At 61.1% G+C, this 19846-nt stretch overlaps 1 protein-coding gene across 4 annotated transcripts in view; it reads right to left on the bottom strand.

Moving 5' to 3' along the window:
- The window catches only part of Man1c1 (mannosidase alpha class 1C member 1), a 117153-nt gene continuing 97307 nt past the window's right edge, over nucleotides 1-19846 (bottom strand). For all 4 annotated transcript variants that reach the window (XM_071617497.1, XM_027937103.2, XM_071617496.1 and 1 more), the window contains 7 exons: nucleotides 18292-18409; nucleotides 14641-14734; nucleotides 10917-11032; nucleotides 5767-5986; nucleotides 3584-3756; nucleotides 2894-3009; nucleotides 1-1945 (listed from right to left, as the gene is read on the bottom strand). In XM_071617497.1, coding sequence (XP_071473598.1) covers nucleotides 1819-1945; nucleotides 2894-3009; nucleotides 3584-3756; nucleotides 5767-5986; nucleotides 10917-11032; nucleotides 14641-14734; nucleotides 18292-18409 — 964 coding nt within the window. In that variant the 3' untranslated portion in view covers nucleotides 1-1818. The remainder of the gene's footprint in view (nucleotides 1946-2893; nucleotides 3010-3583; nucleotides 3757-5766; nucleotides 5987-10916; nucleotides 11033-14640; nucleotides 14735-18291; nucleotides 18410-19846) is intronic.

Genomic DNA, 19846 nt, shown 5'->3' with positions numbered 1-19846 from the left:
TGATGACATAAATGTATATTTGTTGACACGGAAAGAGGTTCACATTGTATAGTTAAGTGCAAAAGCAGATTATAAGAAAACAGTATGCATAGGATGATACCATGTTTGCAAAATATATATTCTATATATTCGTAGAAAAAGATCTAGAGGAAAATATAACAGTATTCATTCTGGAGAGTAGGATGGCGAGTGATTTTTGCTTCCTGCTTCTCTTTATATCCTGACCTTTCTACAGTGTTTGTGCAGTGGGTTTCCTTGTTTTGCTTTTTAGTACCTGCAGTGGGCCTAGCGAGACTGCAGCGACTTATTTCCCCGAGGCCCCCGGGGTTCCTGCTGTGGGGACTGTGCCCCCACAGCTCTGCTCAAGAGGATTCTGGGGGCTGAGTCCCCAGAACAAAGGAAAAGAGCAGAGTCACAGGAAGGGGCTCAGCATCATGCTGTGGCTCGAGCCGTGGGACAGGTTGTGAGCGAGACTCGCTTCAGTGTGGGGACGAGCTCCTTGCCCTGCCCATGGTCTCAGGGCCTCCTGGGGGCAGTGGTGGGTACCGGGAGGGTGGGAAGGGGGTCTGGGCTTGCGGGGTGCTGCATACTCTTATGGCTGCACCTACTCATCTTGAGGTCTTGTTTGAAAGTCATCTGTCCTAGGGGACCCCTAGGCCCCTAAGAGTGGTCCTGGCCACGGCTGGCTCAGCCCACCCCGTCTCCTGTGCCTACACCTGCAGGCCCCTCACCCAGCTCAAGGTTGCCTTTATGATCCGCCTCCTTGACTTCAGGCTTATGACTGTCTTGCACTTGGCCGTGTCCCTGTCCTCGAGGCCAGCACTGCAGACACTCACCAAGCATCTGCCGAATGACAGTCCATGAACAGAGGCCCAGGGTGGCCAGGAAACTACCTCTGTGTGACTGTGTGACCTTAGGCAAGTTGCTGCTCCTCTCTGGGCTTCCTCCAACCCTCAATCTGAGTCTAAATCCCCAACTTTAACTAAAGGATCAGCCTCACGCTTCCTGAATGTATTCAGACCCATTTAAGGGAAAGTAATACAAGTCGAAATCGTTCACTAAATTAGACCTTAGATCCACTGCTGGTTGGTTCTTCTTTCTGATGAGGACGTGGTGGCACTTTCCCCAGCGTCACTGGTGTGCAATGAGCCCAATCTTATTTCTTATTCAATAAACTCCTTTATTCTAGTTCACAGGTTTCCATGACAATAATGGAAGTAGCACTAGTGATCTGTAACACTTAGGCCCAAATCAAAGGGAGCCCCTCCTCAAAACCCTAAGGTGAATGACCCGTGGTTGACCAGGTGAGCGCTGGGCAGCAGGCAGTGGAATGAGAGGAGGGTCAGGACCGCGTGGGGCTGCCCACCACGTCCCTGATCGGGAGGGCTCCGTGGAGCAAGCACGGGATTTTTGAAAACGATATTCATCATCGTAAGAGGCTCGAGTGTCAAGGAAAAGCAAATTAAGCAAAAACAAAACAAAACAAAACAAACAAGAAAACCCCAAACTCTAGGAAGCGAATGGACACTCGGGGTCAGAGTGCCGACGGCGATGGCCCCGATGGAGAGGGGGTGGGTTTCGTAGAAATTCTCCATAGAAAGGAATGTCTGGCCTCGGTCACACCGGTGTGACCGCGGCCCTCGTGACATCGCTGAGACTCCAGGTCCTGTGTCCTCACAGAGGAAAAATAGTGGCCAGTCGTCTGTCCAGGGTCTGCCTGGGGCTGGGCCTGCGTTCCCGTCCCTGGGGGAGCAGTCCCGGGTCCCCTGGGTCCCCGAGAGGCCAGGCATCACTGAGCGCCCAGAGCGGCGGGGACGGTCAATATGGGCGCCGGGTGCTGCCAGAGCTGTCCGAGTGGTTCACGGGCAGTGGGTGGGCCTCCGTGTTGAACACCCAGTCTTCCAGGGAGAGCGTGTCGTCCTCAGAGAACAGGAGATAGAGGTATCTGCGCCCAGGGCAGGGAGCGAGAAGAGCGGTCAGGCTGGGGACGGGCTTGGGGCCGAGGGCAGGAAGGTCCAGGTCTAGGACCGCTCACAGGAAGGACACTGGACGCCGAGGAAAGCCCCCAGTTTGGGATCCAAGGGACCTGGTTTAAACCTGGCTTGGCCCCCAGTCAGCTTGGCCTGCCTGGCCCTGTGTGCCAGCCCCGTGAGGACCCTTGGGCTGGCACACAGCTTGCCCGGGGCGGGAGTGTGCTGGTGTCTGGACCCTCCTTTTCTCTTTTTGGCGGGGGGATTGGACCCAGGGCTGCTTTACCACTGAGCCACACCCTTTTTGTTTAACTTAGGGTTTTGCTAAGTTGCTGAGGCTGGCCTCAAACTTGTGATCCTCCTGCCTCAGCCTCCTGAGTTGCTGGGGTGACAGGTGGGGGTGCCACTTGGCCCACCTGTACCTGTCCAAACTCTTGCCTGGGCCCCTCCACACTCAGGGCACACCAGGGCACCACAGGGGACACAGCCGGGACTCTAGGACTCTAGCTGCAGGGCAGGGGTTGCGACTGGCAGGAGCTGACCAGGGCGGTTTAAGGCTCAGGGTCTGCTGTGGCCGACTCCCAGCCAAGGAGCAAGGGCGGGGGGAGGGGCTCTGGCAGGGAGGCTGCAGGCCTGGAGGGAAGGCGCGTGAGCACTGTCCCATCTGGGGACATGGAGCACGTCACCACGGTCCTGTTTGACACGGAGGACGGAGTCTCAGAGAACTTGGGACAGGGAGCGGTGGAGAGCTGAAGTGGCCTCGAGTGTCCAGGGTGGATTCTGGGGCTGGACTTGGGCTCGGTCTCACTGAGGGGAGGGACTGCTGGGCCCAAGCGCCCCCTGGCCCGGCTCTGGGGCCGTCCCCCCGCCCCGTGGACCCCCGGTGACACGGAGCCTGGCTGCCCGCCCGGGTGCCCACTCACTTGAGCGTCTCGGCCAGGAAGAAGCTCTGCTGCTTGTTGTCGTGACGGGGGGCCGTGCTGTAGACGTCGTGGATCCCGGAGAAGCCCGTCTGGGTCCGGCAGTACCTCTCCAGCGCCTGCGGGGGCGTCGCTTAGCGGGAGGGGACGGGCCTCGGGACAGCCCGACCCCTGCCTTCGCGGGGGCGAAGGCGCAGTGGACGGTGCCGGCACGCCTGGGTCCGGGGAATGGACTCGGCACCCCCCGGGCGCCTCTGGGCCAGAGCTACGTGGCCGCAGCCTGAGGGTGGGCAGGGGCTGGCGGGGAGGACAGGGGGCGCAGCAGGCACCAGGGAACCTTCTGGAACCCCACCTGCCGGGGACACCTGCCACCTGGGGAAGGTCTGGTTTTCCAGCCAGGTGGCCAGGGTGAGGGGGCTGGGCCAACATCGGGCTCGGGGAGTGGCCGGGCCACCTGGGCCGGGCAGGCGGTGGCAAGAGGACGAGGTGAGCGGCTGGCGGGGCCAGAGGGGGCTCCCCCACATCCGCCCGGCCAGGGGGTGCTCTGGGGCCCGCACGCTCCCGGCCCAGGTCTGCTGGGGACCACAGCGCGGACCCCTAGTGGGGGTCAGCCTGCCTTGGCCCTCCTCCCGGGCCCTGGCTGGGGCTCGGACCGACTGTGGTGTCTCTGGGGCACGACCCGGGGCCACTCACCGTCACCACTTCCCAGCCCCACTCCCGGTAGATGGGGTCGTGCGTGAGCCGCCACAGGTACATGTAGCTCTCCACCACCTCGGGCCGCAGGATGTAGTAGCTCTCGCCCTCGTGCGTGGCCTCCGCCTCCTTGTTGGAGTTGAACCAGAAGGCCTCGGGCCCCAGCTTGGTGTCTGCGGGGGCAGCAGAGGACCCGCTGGGACCCCGCACCTCCGGCTCTCCAGGGGTGACCTCGCGGGGTGACCCAGCCGCACCCTTTCCCCAGGCCTCGGGGGCCCCGGCAAGACCCCAGAGCTTCAGGAATTAGGTGGGACTCTGAAGGGGCCACGCTACGTCCCAGATTGTGGGACCCCAGCTGTCCGCGGGCTGTGGCTAGACTCAGGCAGGACAGGGCTTCAGCTGGGGCACATTCGGGGCAGTGCTGTGGGTGGGCACGGGGCTTCTCGGGCGCTCCAACACCCTGACGTCAAAGACCCCCTTTCTTAGCAAACTGCCCTTGACACCTCCTAGATTGGGTCTGGGGGAGACGGAAGGAAGCCCCCAGGAAAGCACCCCGACCGACAGAGGGCAGTAGAGGAGGCCGCCTGTGGGGTCTGGGCTCGGCCGTGATGGTTGGTTTTCTTTTCCATGATTAATTTTAACGGCCAGCACGGCTCCCACCTGTGACTTCAAGGGCAGTGCTGGGTGCTTGACGTACACTACCTCAATCTGAAGAAAGCTGTTTTTTGCTAAGATAGATGCTATAATACCCCCCTCAGGCATGTGGAAACTGAGGACCAGAGAGGCTAAGTAATTTGTCCAAGGCAACACAGCAAGTGGTGGCTCTGCTGGGGTGTGACCCGAGATCTGTCCGATGCCCTGTTCCCCCCAGGCTGTGCTCTCTCTCTCTCTCCCTCCTCGATCTAACTCTCTAGGTCCAAAATTTAGGGTGTGTGGCTCAGGTCTTCCTCCCTCCGCTGCCTGCACATCCCCCCAGCCATCTGGGTTGGGAACCCCCCGTGGGTCGCCTCCTCAGGAGCCAGGCTGGAGCTCGGGTGTGACGTCCCTCCCGGAGGGCTTCCTGGAAGAGCAGGCATTTAGGCCCCGGACCCCTCCCACCTGTCAGACGGTGACGCGGCTGGAGCCCCCAGGACGCCACGCCTGGTTGTGCCAAGTTGCTAACAGGGTGAGGGCAGCGGGCAGCCAGGCTGGCGGGAGCACTGGGCCCTGCCTCTATGATCAGGCTGACTGTCCCAGACAAAGGGGCAGCTCTCTATCACCCCAGGCCACCTGTGGGTGACAGCCCTGGCTGAGCTCCGCCAGGAGAATGGAGACCGGCTTTGGGCCTCTGCCAGCCTCCCCTGGAGCTCAGAGCCCCTGTGCCAGGGCCGAGGCCTGCTGCCCGGGGAGGCCTGCCACACCCTGGGAGACCCGTCCCCCTGTCCCCCCCAGACAGACAAGGGACTAGGGGCCACTCAGCTGGGGCGGCAGCCCCTGAGCTGGGGGTCTGCACTGCAGGTCTGGGGGCCTCTGCTCCCACCAGAGGTGGCTGGCGTCTCCTGGCGCCAGGGTGGGGGGGCGTGTGGCGAGGCAGCGCGGGGGGCGGGCTGGACATCAGAAGACCTGGCCCTACCCAGGCTCGGCTGCTGGTGTGCAGTGTGGCTTTGGCCAAGTCTCTTCCCCTCTCTGGGCTGACTCAGTTTCCCCATGTGCAGAGCGAGGGTTGGGCTCCTGCTGCCTACGTGACGTCTGACCCTGCGTCTGGCCAGTCTGCGCTGAGGGCCAGGTGTGGGTGGGTGCTGACCAGAGCCCTTGAGCTTTCTGGTGATCTCGGCTAAGTGACGAAGGTACCAGGGGGTGGTGAGCCCGCAGGCAGGTGCCGGAGGGGGGGGGGCAGGCTCCCAGGAGGGGACTCGGTGGGAACTTCCTGGGACAGGACACCTTGTTTCTGTCTCGGGGTTTGGAGGACTCTGCCCCCTGCCTCCTGGGACGGTGGCTGAGTCTCCCCACCTTGTTGTGAGGTTCAGTGACCTTGTGGGTCGCGTGCCAGACAGCACCTGACGTTCAACTTCAGTGCCCGGACTGCTCAGCCCTCTCTCAAAAGCCACCTCACTTCCACTCCCTGCACTCACTGCTGCTCTTTCCAGTTCTTCCTGCTGTCTAGCCTCAGTCTCTGCTGCTGCCCCCTCCCCTTGCAGGATTACCTGAGCGGGCGTATGACTCGTGGCACGTCCTGGTGATCTGGGCTGCGAGCTCTTGGTAGTGGGCCCTCTTTTCTTCCTTGGCATCCTCAGCGCCGAGGGCGATCATGCCCCCCGAGAAACAGGCCAGGTGCCCCATCTTGTGGTCCAGAATCCCCCCTCGCCACTCGGCGATGTAGGTCAGCCCCCCGGGAGAGACATTCAGCAAGTACATCTCTATGGCCTGGGAGCAAGGGGGTTGGGCGGGGAGGGGCGTGGGTACAGAGAGGGGGAGAGGGCATAGTGAGCCAGGGGCGGCCGCGCTGCAGCCTCTCCATCCCAGCAAAGAGGCCCCCTGACCCCGGCGGGCCGTGGTCCCTGGCAGGGCCTGGCCCCCGGAGCCGAGCCTGGGGCCTGGGGGAGGCGGGCGGAGGCCAGGCGCCCGCTCGGCCTCAGGGAGTCCCCTGTGCGGCCCTTGCATCTCATACATTTCAGACATCTTTAAAGGTGACCCTGTCCTCCGTCAGCACTTCCGCCATCTCCCGTCTCCGGGAAGAGGTTCCCTGTGCTTTATCCGATTCTCAGAAAGGACCCCAAAGGCCCTGGAGCTGCCCTCCCGGGGTCCCCTCCCGCAGGCTTCCTCCTTCCCTACCAAGGGTGAAGTGGCTTGTCCCAGGTCACCCGGCCGCACCAGGACCAGGACCCCAGGGCTCTGCTCCTTTGGTGGGAAGGGGCCCCCGAGGGGGTGCTGCTGTCGGCAAGGGCCCCGATGCTGGGGTGCAGATGGCAGGTGATCCCCCCCCCCCACTCCTGCCCTCGGTCCCAGGAGCCTAGGAGACCGAGGTACCGCAGGTGGCAGCTCACACAGCCTCGACGCCAGACCTGATGGGCCTGGATCCTGGTCACCACCGGGGACCCCTGGGGCCCTCGCCTCGGCCCCTACTCTTGCCTCCAATCCTCTCTGGGGACAGGGTCTGCACTTAACAGTGAGCTGTGTCACCCCGTGTCACTGGCCACACCTTCAGGGGCTCCCAGTGCCCACACCTGAGGGTCCAGCAGCATCTCCATGAGTGGACTCCGAGATCCAACCTGCTCTCTGGGCCCAGTTCCGGGGTGCGGACTCTGTGGGTGCGGACTTCTCCAGCAGCTCCACGCTGGGTGGCCCCGGCAGGTTGGATGCTCTCTCTGTGGCTCGGTTTCCTCAGTATCCAGTCGGGGTAGGAGTGCCCACTCCCTCCCAGACTGGCGAGAACTCAGGAAGCCTGCAGAGCTGGGCTACTTCCCGCCACCGACTCCCCCAACAAACGTGGGCCACTGTGTCCTCTGCCACCTGCCTCCTGCCCTCCATCCCCGCACCCCACCCCGGCCACACGGGCCTCTCTTCTTTCATGTCCTCCCCACCTTCAAATAGTTCATGAGCCACTGAGTATTTCCTGGGGTTGCGCTGGGCCAGGTGTGGGAACAGTGGCACCGTGGATGGGCCTGGCCCGGGCTGGGACGCCCACCAAGGGCAGAGGCCTCCCCGGAAACCAAGTGCGCATGAGTTAAAATGGCATCAGCCTTTGGAATGAATCAAAAGGGAGGAGACTGGGGATGCGGGTGCCCTGCTTTGCAGAGGGCTGGGGGGTCTCTGGCTCTTGGCTGTTCCTTTTCTCACATGTTGAGCCGGCGCCCAGGGGTGCTGACCTCAACTAGGCCTTGGGGCTTCCTCCCAAATGCCACCTCCCTGGGGGGATGCCCGACTTAACCGGGCCCTGCACCCCCTACTCTCTCACCTGCTGGGACCTTGGCACCTGGTGCTGTCCCCACCTGCGGTTTCTGTGTCTGTCCCCCTAGGACTCTGAGCACCGTGTGATGCGGGGGCCACGTGCCGGGGCCCTCGGCCAGCGCCTGGCAGACGCAGATCTCAAGCCGCGTCTGCTCCTGGATGGGCCTTTGCTCCCCTCCGCTGCTGGGGCCTGGCTGTGGGCCCTTGCTGAGTGACAGATGGGGCAGGCTGCTGATGTGACATGCTGGGCACCTGCTCTGCATGGGGGTTGCTGAGGGGACCTGCAGAGCCACAGGGCTGCCAGCCGATCTGCTCTGGCCGGGCCCGGCTCCTGGGCAGAGCTGGGAAGCAGTGCCACCGTGCCAGGCTCCATCTTGTGCAGGGAAAGGGAATCAGGGTGGCCCAGGGCCCCCAAGTCTGGCTGAGAGTCATCAGCTGTCAGCATTTTGGATGTAGGAACACAAACATCGGGGGGGGGGGGGGGAAGCAGGGCGCCTGGGCTGGAGCTGGAGCCTGACCTTCCGAACGCCTCCCCGAGGTCATTTCCGTCCGGGGCGGCCCGGGCTAAGTGACTGAGGTGAAGAGGAAATGACGGGTCAGGTCTCTTTGAAGATGCAGTTGAGATGAGCGACATGACGATAAAAAAGGACAAGGCCTCCTAAGGCCCCGAGAAAACACGGGCTGGCACAGGCTGCTGAGCTGCCGGGGAAGGTCTGATCCCTGCAAGGTGCAGCAGGGCTGAGCGGGCGTCAGGCGTGGGCCTGAGTCTCTGCTCTGTGATTTAAGACTCGGGTGGGGACCAGGAGCCGTGGTGCACACCTGTAATCCCGGCGGCTCGGGAGGCTGAGGCAGGAGGAGTTCGAGAAGAACCTCAGCACCTTAGTGAGGCCCTATCTCCAAACAAAAGAGGGCTGGGGATGTGGTTCAGTGGTTAGGCACCGCTGGGTTCAATCCCCGGTACCAAAAAAATAAAAAAAAGTTGGGTGACTTTGGATAAATTATCTCACTTTTCTGAAGACTCACTTTGCTCATCTCTAAAATGGGAACACTAGTCCCCGGGAGGGTCACGAGGCTCGGTAGCTGCTGATCTCCACACTCCTTCCTGTGCCTGGTGTGGGAAGCCCAGGGAGCTCTCCAGGGGCCCCCTGGCCTGGCTCTCCTGCATTTTGGCAAGTGCAGGCTGCAGGATGGGGCTAAGACCCAGGACACAGAGCCCATGTCCACAGAGACTGAGGTGCAGCTCTCCCAGCCCTTGAGGCCTCCTCTGGAGACACTAAGGGGTCAACCCAGTTAGACCCATCTGTACCTTCAACGCCCGCCCCAGCTGGACACTGGTCTGACCTCCCGGCGGTCACCCTGACTGCACCCTGGAGTCCCCTAGGAGCTTTCAAATGCTGTCACTGGGCCCTACCCCCTAGAAGTTCTGAGACCACTGGTCAGGGGTTCAGCTGGACAAGGGATCCCACGGTTCCCCAGGTGACCTAACGTGCCAACGAGGTTGAACGGTCCTTCAAAGGCCCAAACTTGCCAGAGGCCAGCCCTGGAGGGGATGGGGTGCGGGAGCAGCCGGTTCTCTGCTGTTGAAGCAGGCGCTGTCTGAAGCTTCCACTCGCTTACATAATTCATGGCCTCAGCTCCCCTGAAGCCTCCACTACAGTGTGCCCCGAGGGCAGGGGATCGGCTGCTCCTGGACGGGCAGCTTACCCTGCAGGGAAGGCTGAAGTCCATCCTCCCGGAGCCACGGGCCTGGGTCTGGGCTCGACCAAATCCCAGGGCACAGAGGGCGGGACCTGAGTCCCAGTGACCGCTCCCGGTCAAGACTGACCGGCCTCAGTGCAGGACACTGGGCGGGAAAACATCCCGGGCTAGAGGTCCAAGGACTCGGCTTTGGAGGCTGTTTCAATGCGCTTCTCGAAGCACTGCTGACCCTGGCCAGATTCGTGCAAGCAAAGGGCGTCTGAGGACCGTCCATCCCTGTCTACTGACCGCTCACGTCAATCCACCCACAAATCCACCGACTCACGTCCCCACCACCCACCATCTGCCTCACACCCATCCACTCTCACCCACCCACGGTCCGTCTGTCCATCCACTCGCCCACTGTCCTTCCCACCACAGCTCCCCTCTCAGCGCCCATCCGCAGTTCTCGGGTGCCCCCTGCCCAGGCCCTGCTTCAGGACTGAGCCAGCTCGCCAAGGGGCTGACTCCCAGGGAACCCCCACGGGGTCTGGGGAGCTGGGCGGGACGTGCATCACAAGTGACACAAGCCCGGCTCGTGGGGCACAGAGGCTGGGAAGGCTCATTGGAAGCAGCGGCCAGTGGGTCCCAATTGGGACCGGCCACTGAACGCTGTCCTAGGAGAGGAGACCGCTGGACCCCCTGTGGGACTAGGGGTGGGGGCAGAGGGGAGGTGAAGCCACAGGGGCTGCAGGGCCTGATGGGGGGACCCCGGGGGTGAAGGAGGGGCCTGCCCACCCCAGGCTACGGGAGGTCGGGGCCTGCCTCTCCAGCCCTCCTGGTGGCTGTGCAGGGGACCCACTCAGCAGGGCAGCGGGGAAGAAGGAGCCCGGGTTAGAGGAGTGAGGTGGACGTTCAGACCACGCGGGGGACAGAACAGACCCAACGTGCTCAGCTAACTTGAGGCCCTGAGCCGGTCCAGGGTCTTTCCATCAACTGGGCTCAAAGGTATCTATCGATGGGCTGAGATTCCCCAGCCCCCTTCCCAGCTTGGGCTTACAGACTCACCCTGCCTCCCTTTGGAGGGACTCATCTCAGTCTGCCACCTCTCATCCACACCACCCTGTGGACAGACCAAGGGTGGTGCCAGCTCTGCCAGCTCTGTGCTGTGTGGCCCTGAGCAATTGCCTTTCCTTCCCTGGGCCCTGGTTTCCATCTACCTAAACAGCCACAGAACTGAAGGCTCCACACATCCAGGAGGCTGCTCCCAACTTGGACATGCTAACTCTGTCACCTCTGGTTGGTGGGAAGATAGTTGAGGGTCTCGTTTTGGCAGCTGCCTTGGGAGCTCCCAGCCGCAGTCTGGCGGCCCCTGGGCATTGGCACGTTCACTGAAGCACAGACATCATGGAGGAGGCGTGGGTTTTGGAACTGTGGTTTCTGAATCAGACTGACTGTCACTTCCTGTGAGACCTTGGACAAAGACTTAACCTCCCGAGCTTGGGTTTCCAGGGGGTGGACAAGCTACTGCAGCCTGTTTCAGGGTGTTTGGGAGGAGTCTCGAGACTGTCAGGCGCCACTGGGGACACTGCTTGTCCTTTCTCTCCCGGACCCTGGGGAGGGCTGAGCAAGCCTCCCGAGCTGGCCCGCTGCTGCCCGAGCACTCAGGGGACTGCGACAGCCAGCGGCTGATGACCAACCACCCGTGAAGGGCCCGGCGCCGTCTTACCTCCAGGGCCTCGTAGTACATGACTTTGGCCTCCGTGTCGGTCTTGGCGGACATCAGCCAGGATTTGATCAGATATTCATAAAAACTGTCCCCAAGTCCTCCGATGGAGACGTGGTCTGAGGGGGAAGAGGACAAGAACGTCACCGTCACCTGCCGCTGGCTGTGGGGGTGTGACGAGGGGGGCACAGCTCTCAGTGGGCTGTGTGCAGGTGGAGGGAACCCCAAACGGGGCAGAGAAGACACAGGAAGGCTGGTGACACAGGAAGGCAGGGGTCTCGAGCGAGGTGTCGGGTGCCCGAGGGCTCCGGCTCTCCAGGGCTGAAGGTCCTTTTGCCGGCACTGGCTGAGGATGGCCGGTCCCCTGCCTATTAACTGTAAACGAGTCGCATTTCTTTAAAAGATGTTCCGGTGGCAGGAAGTTCAGGGATTTTATTGCCCAGTGACAACTGTGGTGATTAGCGCGGAGCTGGTTCACAGAGGCCACAGAAGGAAGAGTCCAGCCTTCGTGTGGCCTCCAGCGCAGGGCCACTCCAGAAAGACGGAGCTCAACTCCAGCAAGTGGGGACACACTGAGCTCCCAGGAGCAGGGGGCAGAACCCGTGAAGACCTCTCCCTGCCCGAGGCCTGTGCCTGCTGGTCCCTGGACACAGAGGCCAGACTTGCCCTGGGGCGGGGCCTCGGGGCTGGTCGAGATCTGTCCACCCGGGAGGAAGATGGGCCCCTGAGGACCACCTGCCCACAGGAGCAAGACTGCGCTTGGCCCGTGCGCTCCCAAACCTAACAGCGGGAGGCGGAAAGGCCCCCAGTGGACTTGGCGAGGGACACACTTTAGAGATGGGAAGGGACATGAGGTGGTCTGAGGGGTGGGGACGGGCGCATGTCTTCGACTCCTCTGGAGGAGGGGAGGGAGAGAGGGAGGGAGAGTGGGGGCCCAGTATGTCCACGGTGTCCTACCATCTCCTGGGTGTCCGCCTCCGGCCAGGAGCTGAACTGTGTTATTTATAGCTCAACCTTCCAAAGCCCTGCAGGCCCGAGCACTGTGGGCCCATTTCCCAGATAGGAACACCGCAGTGAGCCCAGGGAGCTGTCCAAGGCCACCTCACCAAGGCCTCACTTTCTGCCAAGGGGCGAAGAGAAAGATGCATAAAGAGGGGACAGGCGTGTAGAGGGACCCAAAGGCAGAGAGTCGCGATGGGTGGGACGGGAAAGGGGGTCGAGGGGAGGCCCGTCACACAGGAGCAGCCCCCAGGCCTTGCCCGCCCCTGTCCACAAGTAAATCCCGGCCCAGCAAAGGGTCTGGCTCTGAAGCAGCCCTGGCGAGAACCGGAACACGGAGAAACAGCACAGGATTGGGGCAGGTGGGGGGGGTCCTTGGGGCTTAGCTACAGCGGGGAGGGAAGACCCCCTGACGGTGCCCGCCCGTCATCCTGGTGGGGGGCACAGCCTGACAGGCACGGGGTGCACGGGGGTGGGGTGGAGGGCAGGCCCAGTGAGCCCATGACGGGCAGGTCTGTGCCAAGGAGACGTGGGGAAGGCCGCACGCCACACCGGGTGGACCCCTGGGCCTCGGCTGGTGCTCTCCCTGGGCCTTAGAATCCTTCTCCACCGTGCCTGGCCGACACCCTCACCCGCTCGGTGCAGCTTGGGTGTCACTAGGTCCAGGTTCCCATCTGGGGTTTGCAGGAGAGGGGAGCCCGGTCACCGGGTCTCATGGTGTTGGAGACAAGACTCTCTGGGAGTATGAGAGTCACCTTGCAGGTGGACTTGGCCCGAGTGGACAGCTCTCACTAGGAGGTCCGTCACTGGTTCCTGACCTTGTCACACTCTCATCACACCTGGTGGCAGGAGGCAGGGCCACAGGCCCAGGACTCTGCAGCATGGAGCTGGGAAGCGGCCAGGCGGAGCTGACAGGCACTCAGGCTCCCAGGCCCGGGCCTCCCAGGGCCCTCCCTGAAGGAAGCATGGGGTTCAGCAGCCAGGGGCCCAGCTGAGGGGCTGCGGACCTCTCCTTACGGTTCTCCGGGCTCTAAGGAGTCTCGGCCTGGTCTTGGCTGGGCCTGGGGCTGCCGGGAGCCAGGGGTTCACCGGGGCTTAGCAGGAGGCTCTTGGGCCTCTCTGTTACCAGGGGCAGCGAGCAGCCTGGGGGCGGGGGTTGGCAGCTGGGCCGCTGCAGCCCTGGCGTCCCCATTTCTGTGGTTGCAAATGGATGCACAGCTCTCAGCCTGCTGCCTGGGCTGACCCGAGGACTCGAAGGGAGAAATAGGCTGTGATCATCTGTGGGAAACACACACGCCCCAGAAGAATCCCACAAAACCCCCAGAGGCCCTGAGATGATCCCGGCGCCGAGGCTGGGGGAGGAGGAGGCTGGCGCCGGGTCAGCAGGACTTGTGACCTTCCCTCGGCTCTTCAGCCGTCGCCGGCTCATATTTTATTAATGTGAAGCAATTTCCCATATGGGAGCGACCTTGCCCAGCCCCGTGGCCCCTGGCACAGGCAGAAAATAAAATCATGCCCCTCTGGGGTGTGTGTGTGGGTCCCCTCTAATTTGCGGAGGGAAAGGGTTGGCAGGGAGGCCACGGCCTCACCTCTCCCCGCAGGATTTGCTGCCTGCCTGGGGAGCCCAGCTCTACCCTTGCAAGGAGAAGCGGTTCTCGGTTCTTTTTGTTTATTTATTTAGCAGAGCCTCCCACAGGCTACCCCGGAGCTGTGTCCCCGGCCCTTTTTATGTTTTGAGACAGGATCTGGCTGCCGAGCCAGGCTGGTCTCGCACTTGCCATCCTCCTGCCTCAGCCTCCCTAGGCCCAGCCAAGTTCGCAGTTCTTCATGGTCTCTTCGCGCACTCTGTAACTCAAGCCTTCCTCTCCTCTCCACACTTTGGGATTTGGCAGGGCATTTTGGGTGAGAATACTTGGCATTTCTGTATTTTGTGTGTGTGTGGGGGCGGGGAGGAGCCCACTTGGGGTGAAGCCATCACTGGGGGAAATTCTTGGGTTGAATTTTCTGGGCCTCCCAGACCTGCAGATGGTAGAGGCTCGTGTGGGAAGGAAAGGCCTCTGTGTCCCCCCCACCCCACTGAGTCCTTGTCCCTGTCCCCGCAGGCCCTGCCTGCATCACTGGCTTTGGGACAACCCGAGTCCCCTCTGGAGGGCTGAACGGAACCGGCCTCCCGCCCCCCTCCCTTCCTGGCCCACAGAAGCCTTCTCCGGCTCCTCTTCCACGGCTCCGCTCTGGAGCCCTGAGATGCGCTCTCCCAGGCCACACGCTGTTAGGCTCAGGTCTACTTTGCCCCTGAGCCCCTGCCACACAGACAGGGTTGGAGGCAGGGGACAGGGAGAGGGTTCACTGTGGGGCAGACGGCGGAGGTGGGGCCTCTGGGCAGGTCTGGGGAAGGCCCCAGAGGCAGTGCCCACGGGACCTGCTACCATCCATTTGTGCTGACAGTGACCATGGGACAGGGCCTTGGTCAAGAGGGCACACTGGGGACGTGGCCTGCTCCTCCCAGAGCCAGGCTTCTCAAAGGGACAGATCACGCAGACCTAGGAGACTCGCCCCCACGCCCTCACCCTAGCGTCCTCCCCAGCCCACTCAGTTTCAGTAGGTGGCCCTGAGCAGATGCCCGGCTGGGGACGTGGTAACCGTGCATTTCTCTCGTGGCCACATGCTGGGTCCTGGCCCTGGAGGTGGGCGGGGGGACGGCCCGACGTCTCGACATCTCTGTACTCACGTTGCTCCCAGTTCCCGGTCACTGGGCTGAGGAAGTTGGGGTAGAGGCCATAGGGCTTCTTCATCTCCCTGAGGACCCTGCGGATCTTCCTGACCTGCCGAGGGATGGACACCGCACTGCTTCACTCTCCTGAAGCTGACTGACCCCCAGCCCAGCGTGGAAGGGAGGCAGCTTCAGACTCAGGGGAGACCATTCCAGAGAGGCAGGAAGGAGAGGTGGCCAGAGGTGGCCACAGCTTGGACCTGTGCCCAGGGGCAGACCACGGCAGGACACGGCCATGGGGGGCCTGATCCACCACCTGTCCCCGGACTGCACAGGCCACCGCCTGTCCCTCCCCGACTTCCCCGACTGCATGCTGTAGTGAGGAAGTAGCATCCAACAACAGTCACAGGGACCAGAGGAGGTGGGGGGTGGAGACGCTGGTCAGAGGATACACATTGTACAGGAGGAATGAGTTCAAGTGCTCTGCTGTTCAATGTGGGGACTCCAGTAACAATGTGTAACAATGTGTCCTGTTTGTGTAAATTGCTAAGAGTAAATTTTAAACTGCCCCCCAAGTAATAATAAGCAGGTGAAGTTTAAAAAGTAAAGGGCCAGGGTTGGGGCTGGGGCTCAGTGGTGGCGTGCCTGCCTCGTACTCATGAGGCCCTGGGTTCAAGCCTCAGCACTGCATAAAAATAAACAAATAAAAAATAAAGATATTGTGTCCATCTACAACTAAAAAATATTTAAAAAAAAGAAAAGGGCCAGATATGGTGGCTCACACCTGTGATCCCAGCAATTTGGGAGGCAGAGGCAGGAGGAATCCAAGTTTGTAGCCAGCCTTGGCAACTCAGCAAGACTGTCTCAAAATTGAAACCATTCAAAAGGACTGGGGGGTTGCTAGGGTGGTGGCTCAGTGGTAGAGCCCCTGCCCAGCATGTGTGAGGCACTGGGTTCGATTCTCAGCACTGCATATAAATAAATGAATAAAATAAAAGTCCATCAACAACTTAAAAAAAAAAAAAATATATATATATATATATATATATATATATATATATATATATATATATATATATGATTGGAGCTAAGGGGTGCTCAGGGTTTAATCCCTTGCCCCCACACATACACAAAAAGGGACACAGCTGGGCACAGTGGCACAGACCTGTAATGCCAGAGACTCGGGAGGGTCAAGTTCGAGGCCAGCCTGAGCAACTTAGAGAAACCCTGTCTCAGAATAAAAACTAAAAATGGCTGGGGGTGTGGCTCAGTGGTTGAGAATCGCTGGGTTTAATAAGTATTGCAAAAAAAAAAAAAATGCTTAGCTAACAAGTGAGTATATCTAATACTTAGGACTCATTTTGGGGAAAGGCCTGGACTCCTGAGTCCCCTGCACCCTAACTGGCAGTTGAGGGTTTTAACAGTGTCAAGAATAATAACAGCATCTGTTTCTCCACTCTGTTAAGACAGACAGACCCACTATGGACACCGTCTCCCGCTCAGAGCCACCTACAAGATATCATTATCTCCATGTAATGACAAGAAACCTGAGTCTCAGAGAGGTTCGGTGACTTGCCAAAGGCCAGTGGGTCTCAGGTTGCTGAGCCAGGACACTAGTCGGTCTGTCTGACCCCACTGACTGTACGTCCTTGTGCTCCAGGGAGCAGCGGCTGAGTCCAAGATGGAAGGAGATGGTGACTACACAGCCACACCCAGCCGAGGCTGCCCCGGCTGCAGCGGGCGGGGGCTGGATCCCAGCCTTTGGGGCTGCGCAGGGCAAGGGTGACAGGCGGAATTTAGGACTTTCTTCCTGGGTGGCTGCTCTCTGGCAGGGCTTTAAGTCCCACCCAGCACAAGATCCTCTGGGAAAGACCCTCAGGGACGACACTGGGGCCTGCTAATAGATTAATCCAGACGGTGTGGAGCCACGGGAGAAGCCTTTTAGCTGCAGACGGTTCTTCACCGCGGCGGGGGTGGGGGGGGTGGGGGGGGTGGACAGCACTTGGCTTTGCCGCATCAGATTTCATGTCCATTTATGTTAATGGAGCCCATAATGGGGGACAGGAAGGTGCGATACCCGAGTTATTCTCGACTGTCCTGGGGGTGAGCAGAGAAACAGGCTAAATTAGCTCCCCTGGAGGGTATGGGCGCTTCTAGAATTTGGGCCAATTTGTTGACTGCCAAATAATTGCCTCTGTGGGAGGGTGTGACTGGGGATGAAAATAGCCAGAGTATGCAAATGTAGGGAGAAGAGACAGACAGATGGACCCCGGGAAGAGCCCACAGCCTGCTGCACTCGGCAGGTGCAGAAAGAGCCCGACGTCCCGGGCTGGTATCTCAGCTTTATTGCTCACCAGCTGGTGGCCCTGGGAGCATTACGGAGCCTCTCTGAGCCTCAGGTTCCTCCTCTGTAAAATGGGGGTAGTGAAGAGATCTCCCTCCCAGGGCTCCTGAGGGGATCAGAGGGGGCACAGCTGCTCTGCACACAGCAGGTGCTCAGGCACTGGCAGCAATCATCCCAGAGGATCCCCACCAGCGTGAGCTCCTGTCTCGGCTCCTCCCGAGCTGTCAGAGCTTCCTGGAGGAGCCTGGCTCAAGGGCCCTGGGAGCCGGGAGGCTGGTGCAAGGCCCCGAGGTGGGAAAAGGATCGGGAAGCCAGAGCCTCGGGATGGGATTGGGCGCATCCCAGGAGCGCTCAAGGGCCCTCCTGGCAGACAGGCTCAACAGGAGGAGCGCGTCTCTGACTGCAGCAGGTGGGTTAAGGGTGGTGGTGAGCGCCCGTCACGGGCAGCCATCAAGGGGCTGAGAAGCTCCCCTCCCCCGTCTCCAGGACACGCTGAGTCAGCAGTGGTCCCCAACCTGGCACCCAGGAGCGCATGGGCATGGGTTACCATGCAGACTCCAGCGCCAGGTGATGCTCTGAGGCCAGCTGGTGATTCCACCCTGAAAGCCACCAGGGAGAAGTGCCACTCTGTCACCTCCCATCCCCTCGCCAGTCTACTAGGATGACATTCTAGAGGTTTGGGGAGTGGGGGGCCCCAAAAGGCCATCCTTGAGGACTTTGGAGGACTCTGGCAGGCAGGGCTTCCATCTCCCGGGGGGACTCAGAAGGGGTCAGAGCTGTCACTGCCTGAGTGCCACCTGAGTGTGTGTGTGTGCCCACTTTTCTTCTTTGGGTATAGGGTCAGACCTACAGGGGCACTTCCAGTGGGGACTGCAGCACTGAGGAAGGACCCCTCCTGTGGGCTCTCCAGAAGGGCCAGGTGCGGGTCACTGTCAGGACTGGTCGCTGGCCTGGATGCTACCTCTCAATACCCTGTGGCCTTGGATAGCTGAGAGCTGTGAGGAGGGACACCGTGGGCGTCGGCCGGGGACAGGAATCTCTTGCCAGCTGCTGTCAGTGAGAGCCAGCTGGGCGTCTGGGAGGGAGTGCAGAGGATCGCACTCGGAAAAGCTAAACGTCCCTGGAAAGGGGGCGGTGCGCCAGTGGCCAGCTCCTGCCGAGGCGAGGCCGAGCCCGGGTTCCCGCTGTACTTTCTGCAGATTTCACAGTTCAGAGATTTGTGCCCAAGCCGGCATGTGTCGGGGCACAGCTCCTTCCTGGCACTGGCCTCTGCTCTCTGAGGGGAGAAGAGGGGGTGCTGTCTTGGGGGGAGAGGGGCAACTTGCCTTTTCTGCGAAGATCTGGTTGCCAGAGAGCTCGGTGAGGTGCAGGAACTCGAGGTGCAGAGACCCACACTCGGCCAGGATGCTGCTGCCGCCCGTGGAGGCCCAGCCCCAGTTCCCCCTGAAAACACAGAACCAGCCACGGTCACCCCTGCGGGCCAGGTGGCACCCTGGGGTGGGGTCACCTGCAGTGTGGCCGGCACTGCGCTACGTAATCCCACTGAATCTCTCTGGCCCCGTTTTGTCGACGAGGACAATGTAGTGGGCGAGGTTAGGTGACTTGCCGAAGGTCATTTGAACCCAGGCCCGACTGACTCTAAATATCAGGTTCTATCATCAAGCAGCCCCTGTGAGACTTGGGGGCCCGAGATCTGGCACTCAGGTAGGGTAAATTTGCAGGTGACATTGACAAAGTCGTCAGGACGCGCTAAGATCCCACGGAGCATTCTCCCGTCGCTGGGGGAAAACGGAGGTGCCGGGCTTGGGTCTGGAGGAGGCAGATGCAGGGCAGGGACCCCACCTGGGTGCCCCCTGTCCCCACTCTGTCGGTCCCGCTCCAGGACACACACTGGCTCTGGTGTGGAACTTCCTGGGACCTCCACGTGATGGTCAGCTCCTGGTATGGCCATGACCCTGGAGCTGTGGGGCTGGGGGAAGCCTGGGGTGGGCGTGGACGCTCCTCCGCCTGACCATGTGCTCCTCCTGAACCCCGCAGGGAAGCCGCGCTGTGGCCCTCCAGCTCGCCAAGCGGCCCCGACAGCCCGAGCCGCGGCGGAGCAAGGGCTCAGTCAGTCCTCACCGCTGCCCTTCCGTGGTTGAGGAACCAGGTAGAGGGCACTATGTCACCTGCCTGAGCTCACCCCGCGAGCGCCGCAGCTGGGACCTGAAGCTCGGGTTAACCATTAACCTCCTCCCTGGGGTCAGGAGCCGGGTGCAGGTCCCAGCGTGTGCTGGAAACCCGGTCAGCATGGGGCACCTCGGTCCCCACACTCCTCCACCGGGGACGGAGGATACCTCCTGCTCGGTCTCTGGGCCTGAGACTTGGTGGGGATTAGGAGAGGAGGAGGGTGCAGAAGAGGGTGGCCTTGGAGTTGGAGTCAGTGTTTTTACTTCTGTGACCCAAAGACCTGGTAAGGACCACGTGGGAGAGTAAAGGTTGATTTGGGGCTCACGGGTTCAGAGGTCTCTGTTCAAATACGGCCGGCTTCCTTTCTCTGGTCCCAAGATGAGGCAAAACATCATGGCAGAGGGTGTGGCAGAGGAAAACATCTCAGGACATGGCCGTCAGGAAGCAGAGAGAGAGCTCCACTCACCAGGACAAAATGTATCCAGAGGCACACCCCAGCCACCGGCCTCCGCCAGCCCTGCCTGGCCTGCCTGCAGCTGGACCCAGGGGGTCCCTTCAGGAAGATCCACGCACTGAGCAGGGCAAGGCTCCCCTGACCCCATCATGTCACCTCTATGCTCTCTGGTCTCGTCTCACACACGACCTTCTGAGGACATCTAAACTGTGACACTGGGCAAGTGGTCTCCTCTCCCAGGGCCTCAGTCCCCTGTG

The sequence above is a fragment of the Marmota flaviventris genome, chromosome 10 (genome assembly GCF_047511675.1).
Source record: "Marmota flaviventris isolate mMarFla1 chromosome 10, mMarFla1.hap1, whole genome shotgun sequence".
Classification (NCBI taxonomy): domain Eukaryota; kingdom Metazoa; phylum Chordata; class Mammalia; order Rodentia; family Sciuridae; genus Marmota; species Marmota flaviventris.
The sequence above is the reverse complement of the archived record's forward strand: the minus strand, read 5'-3'. Positions and strand labels throughout refer to the sequence as shown.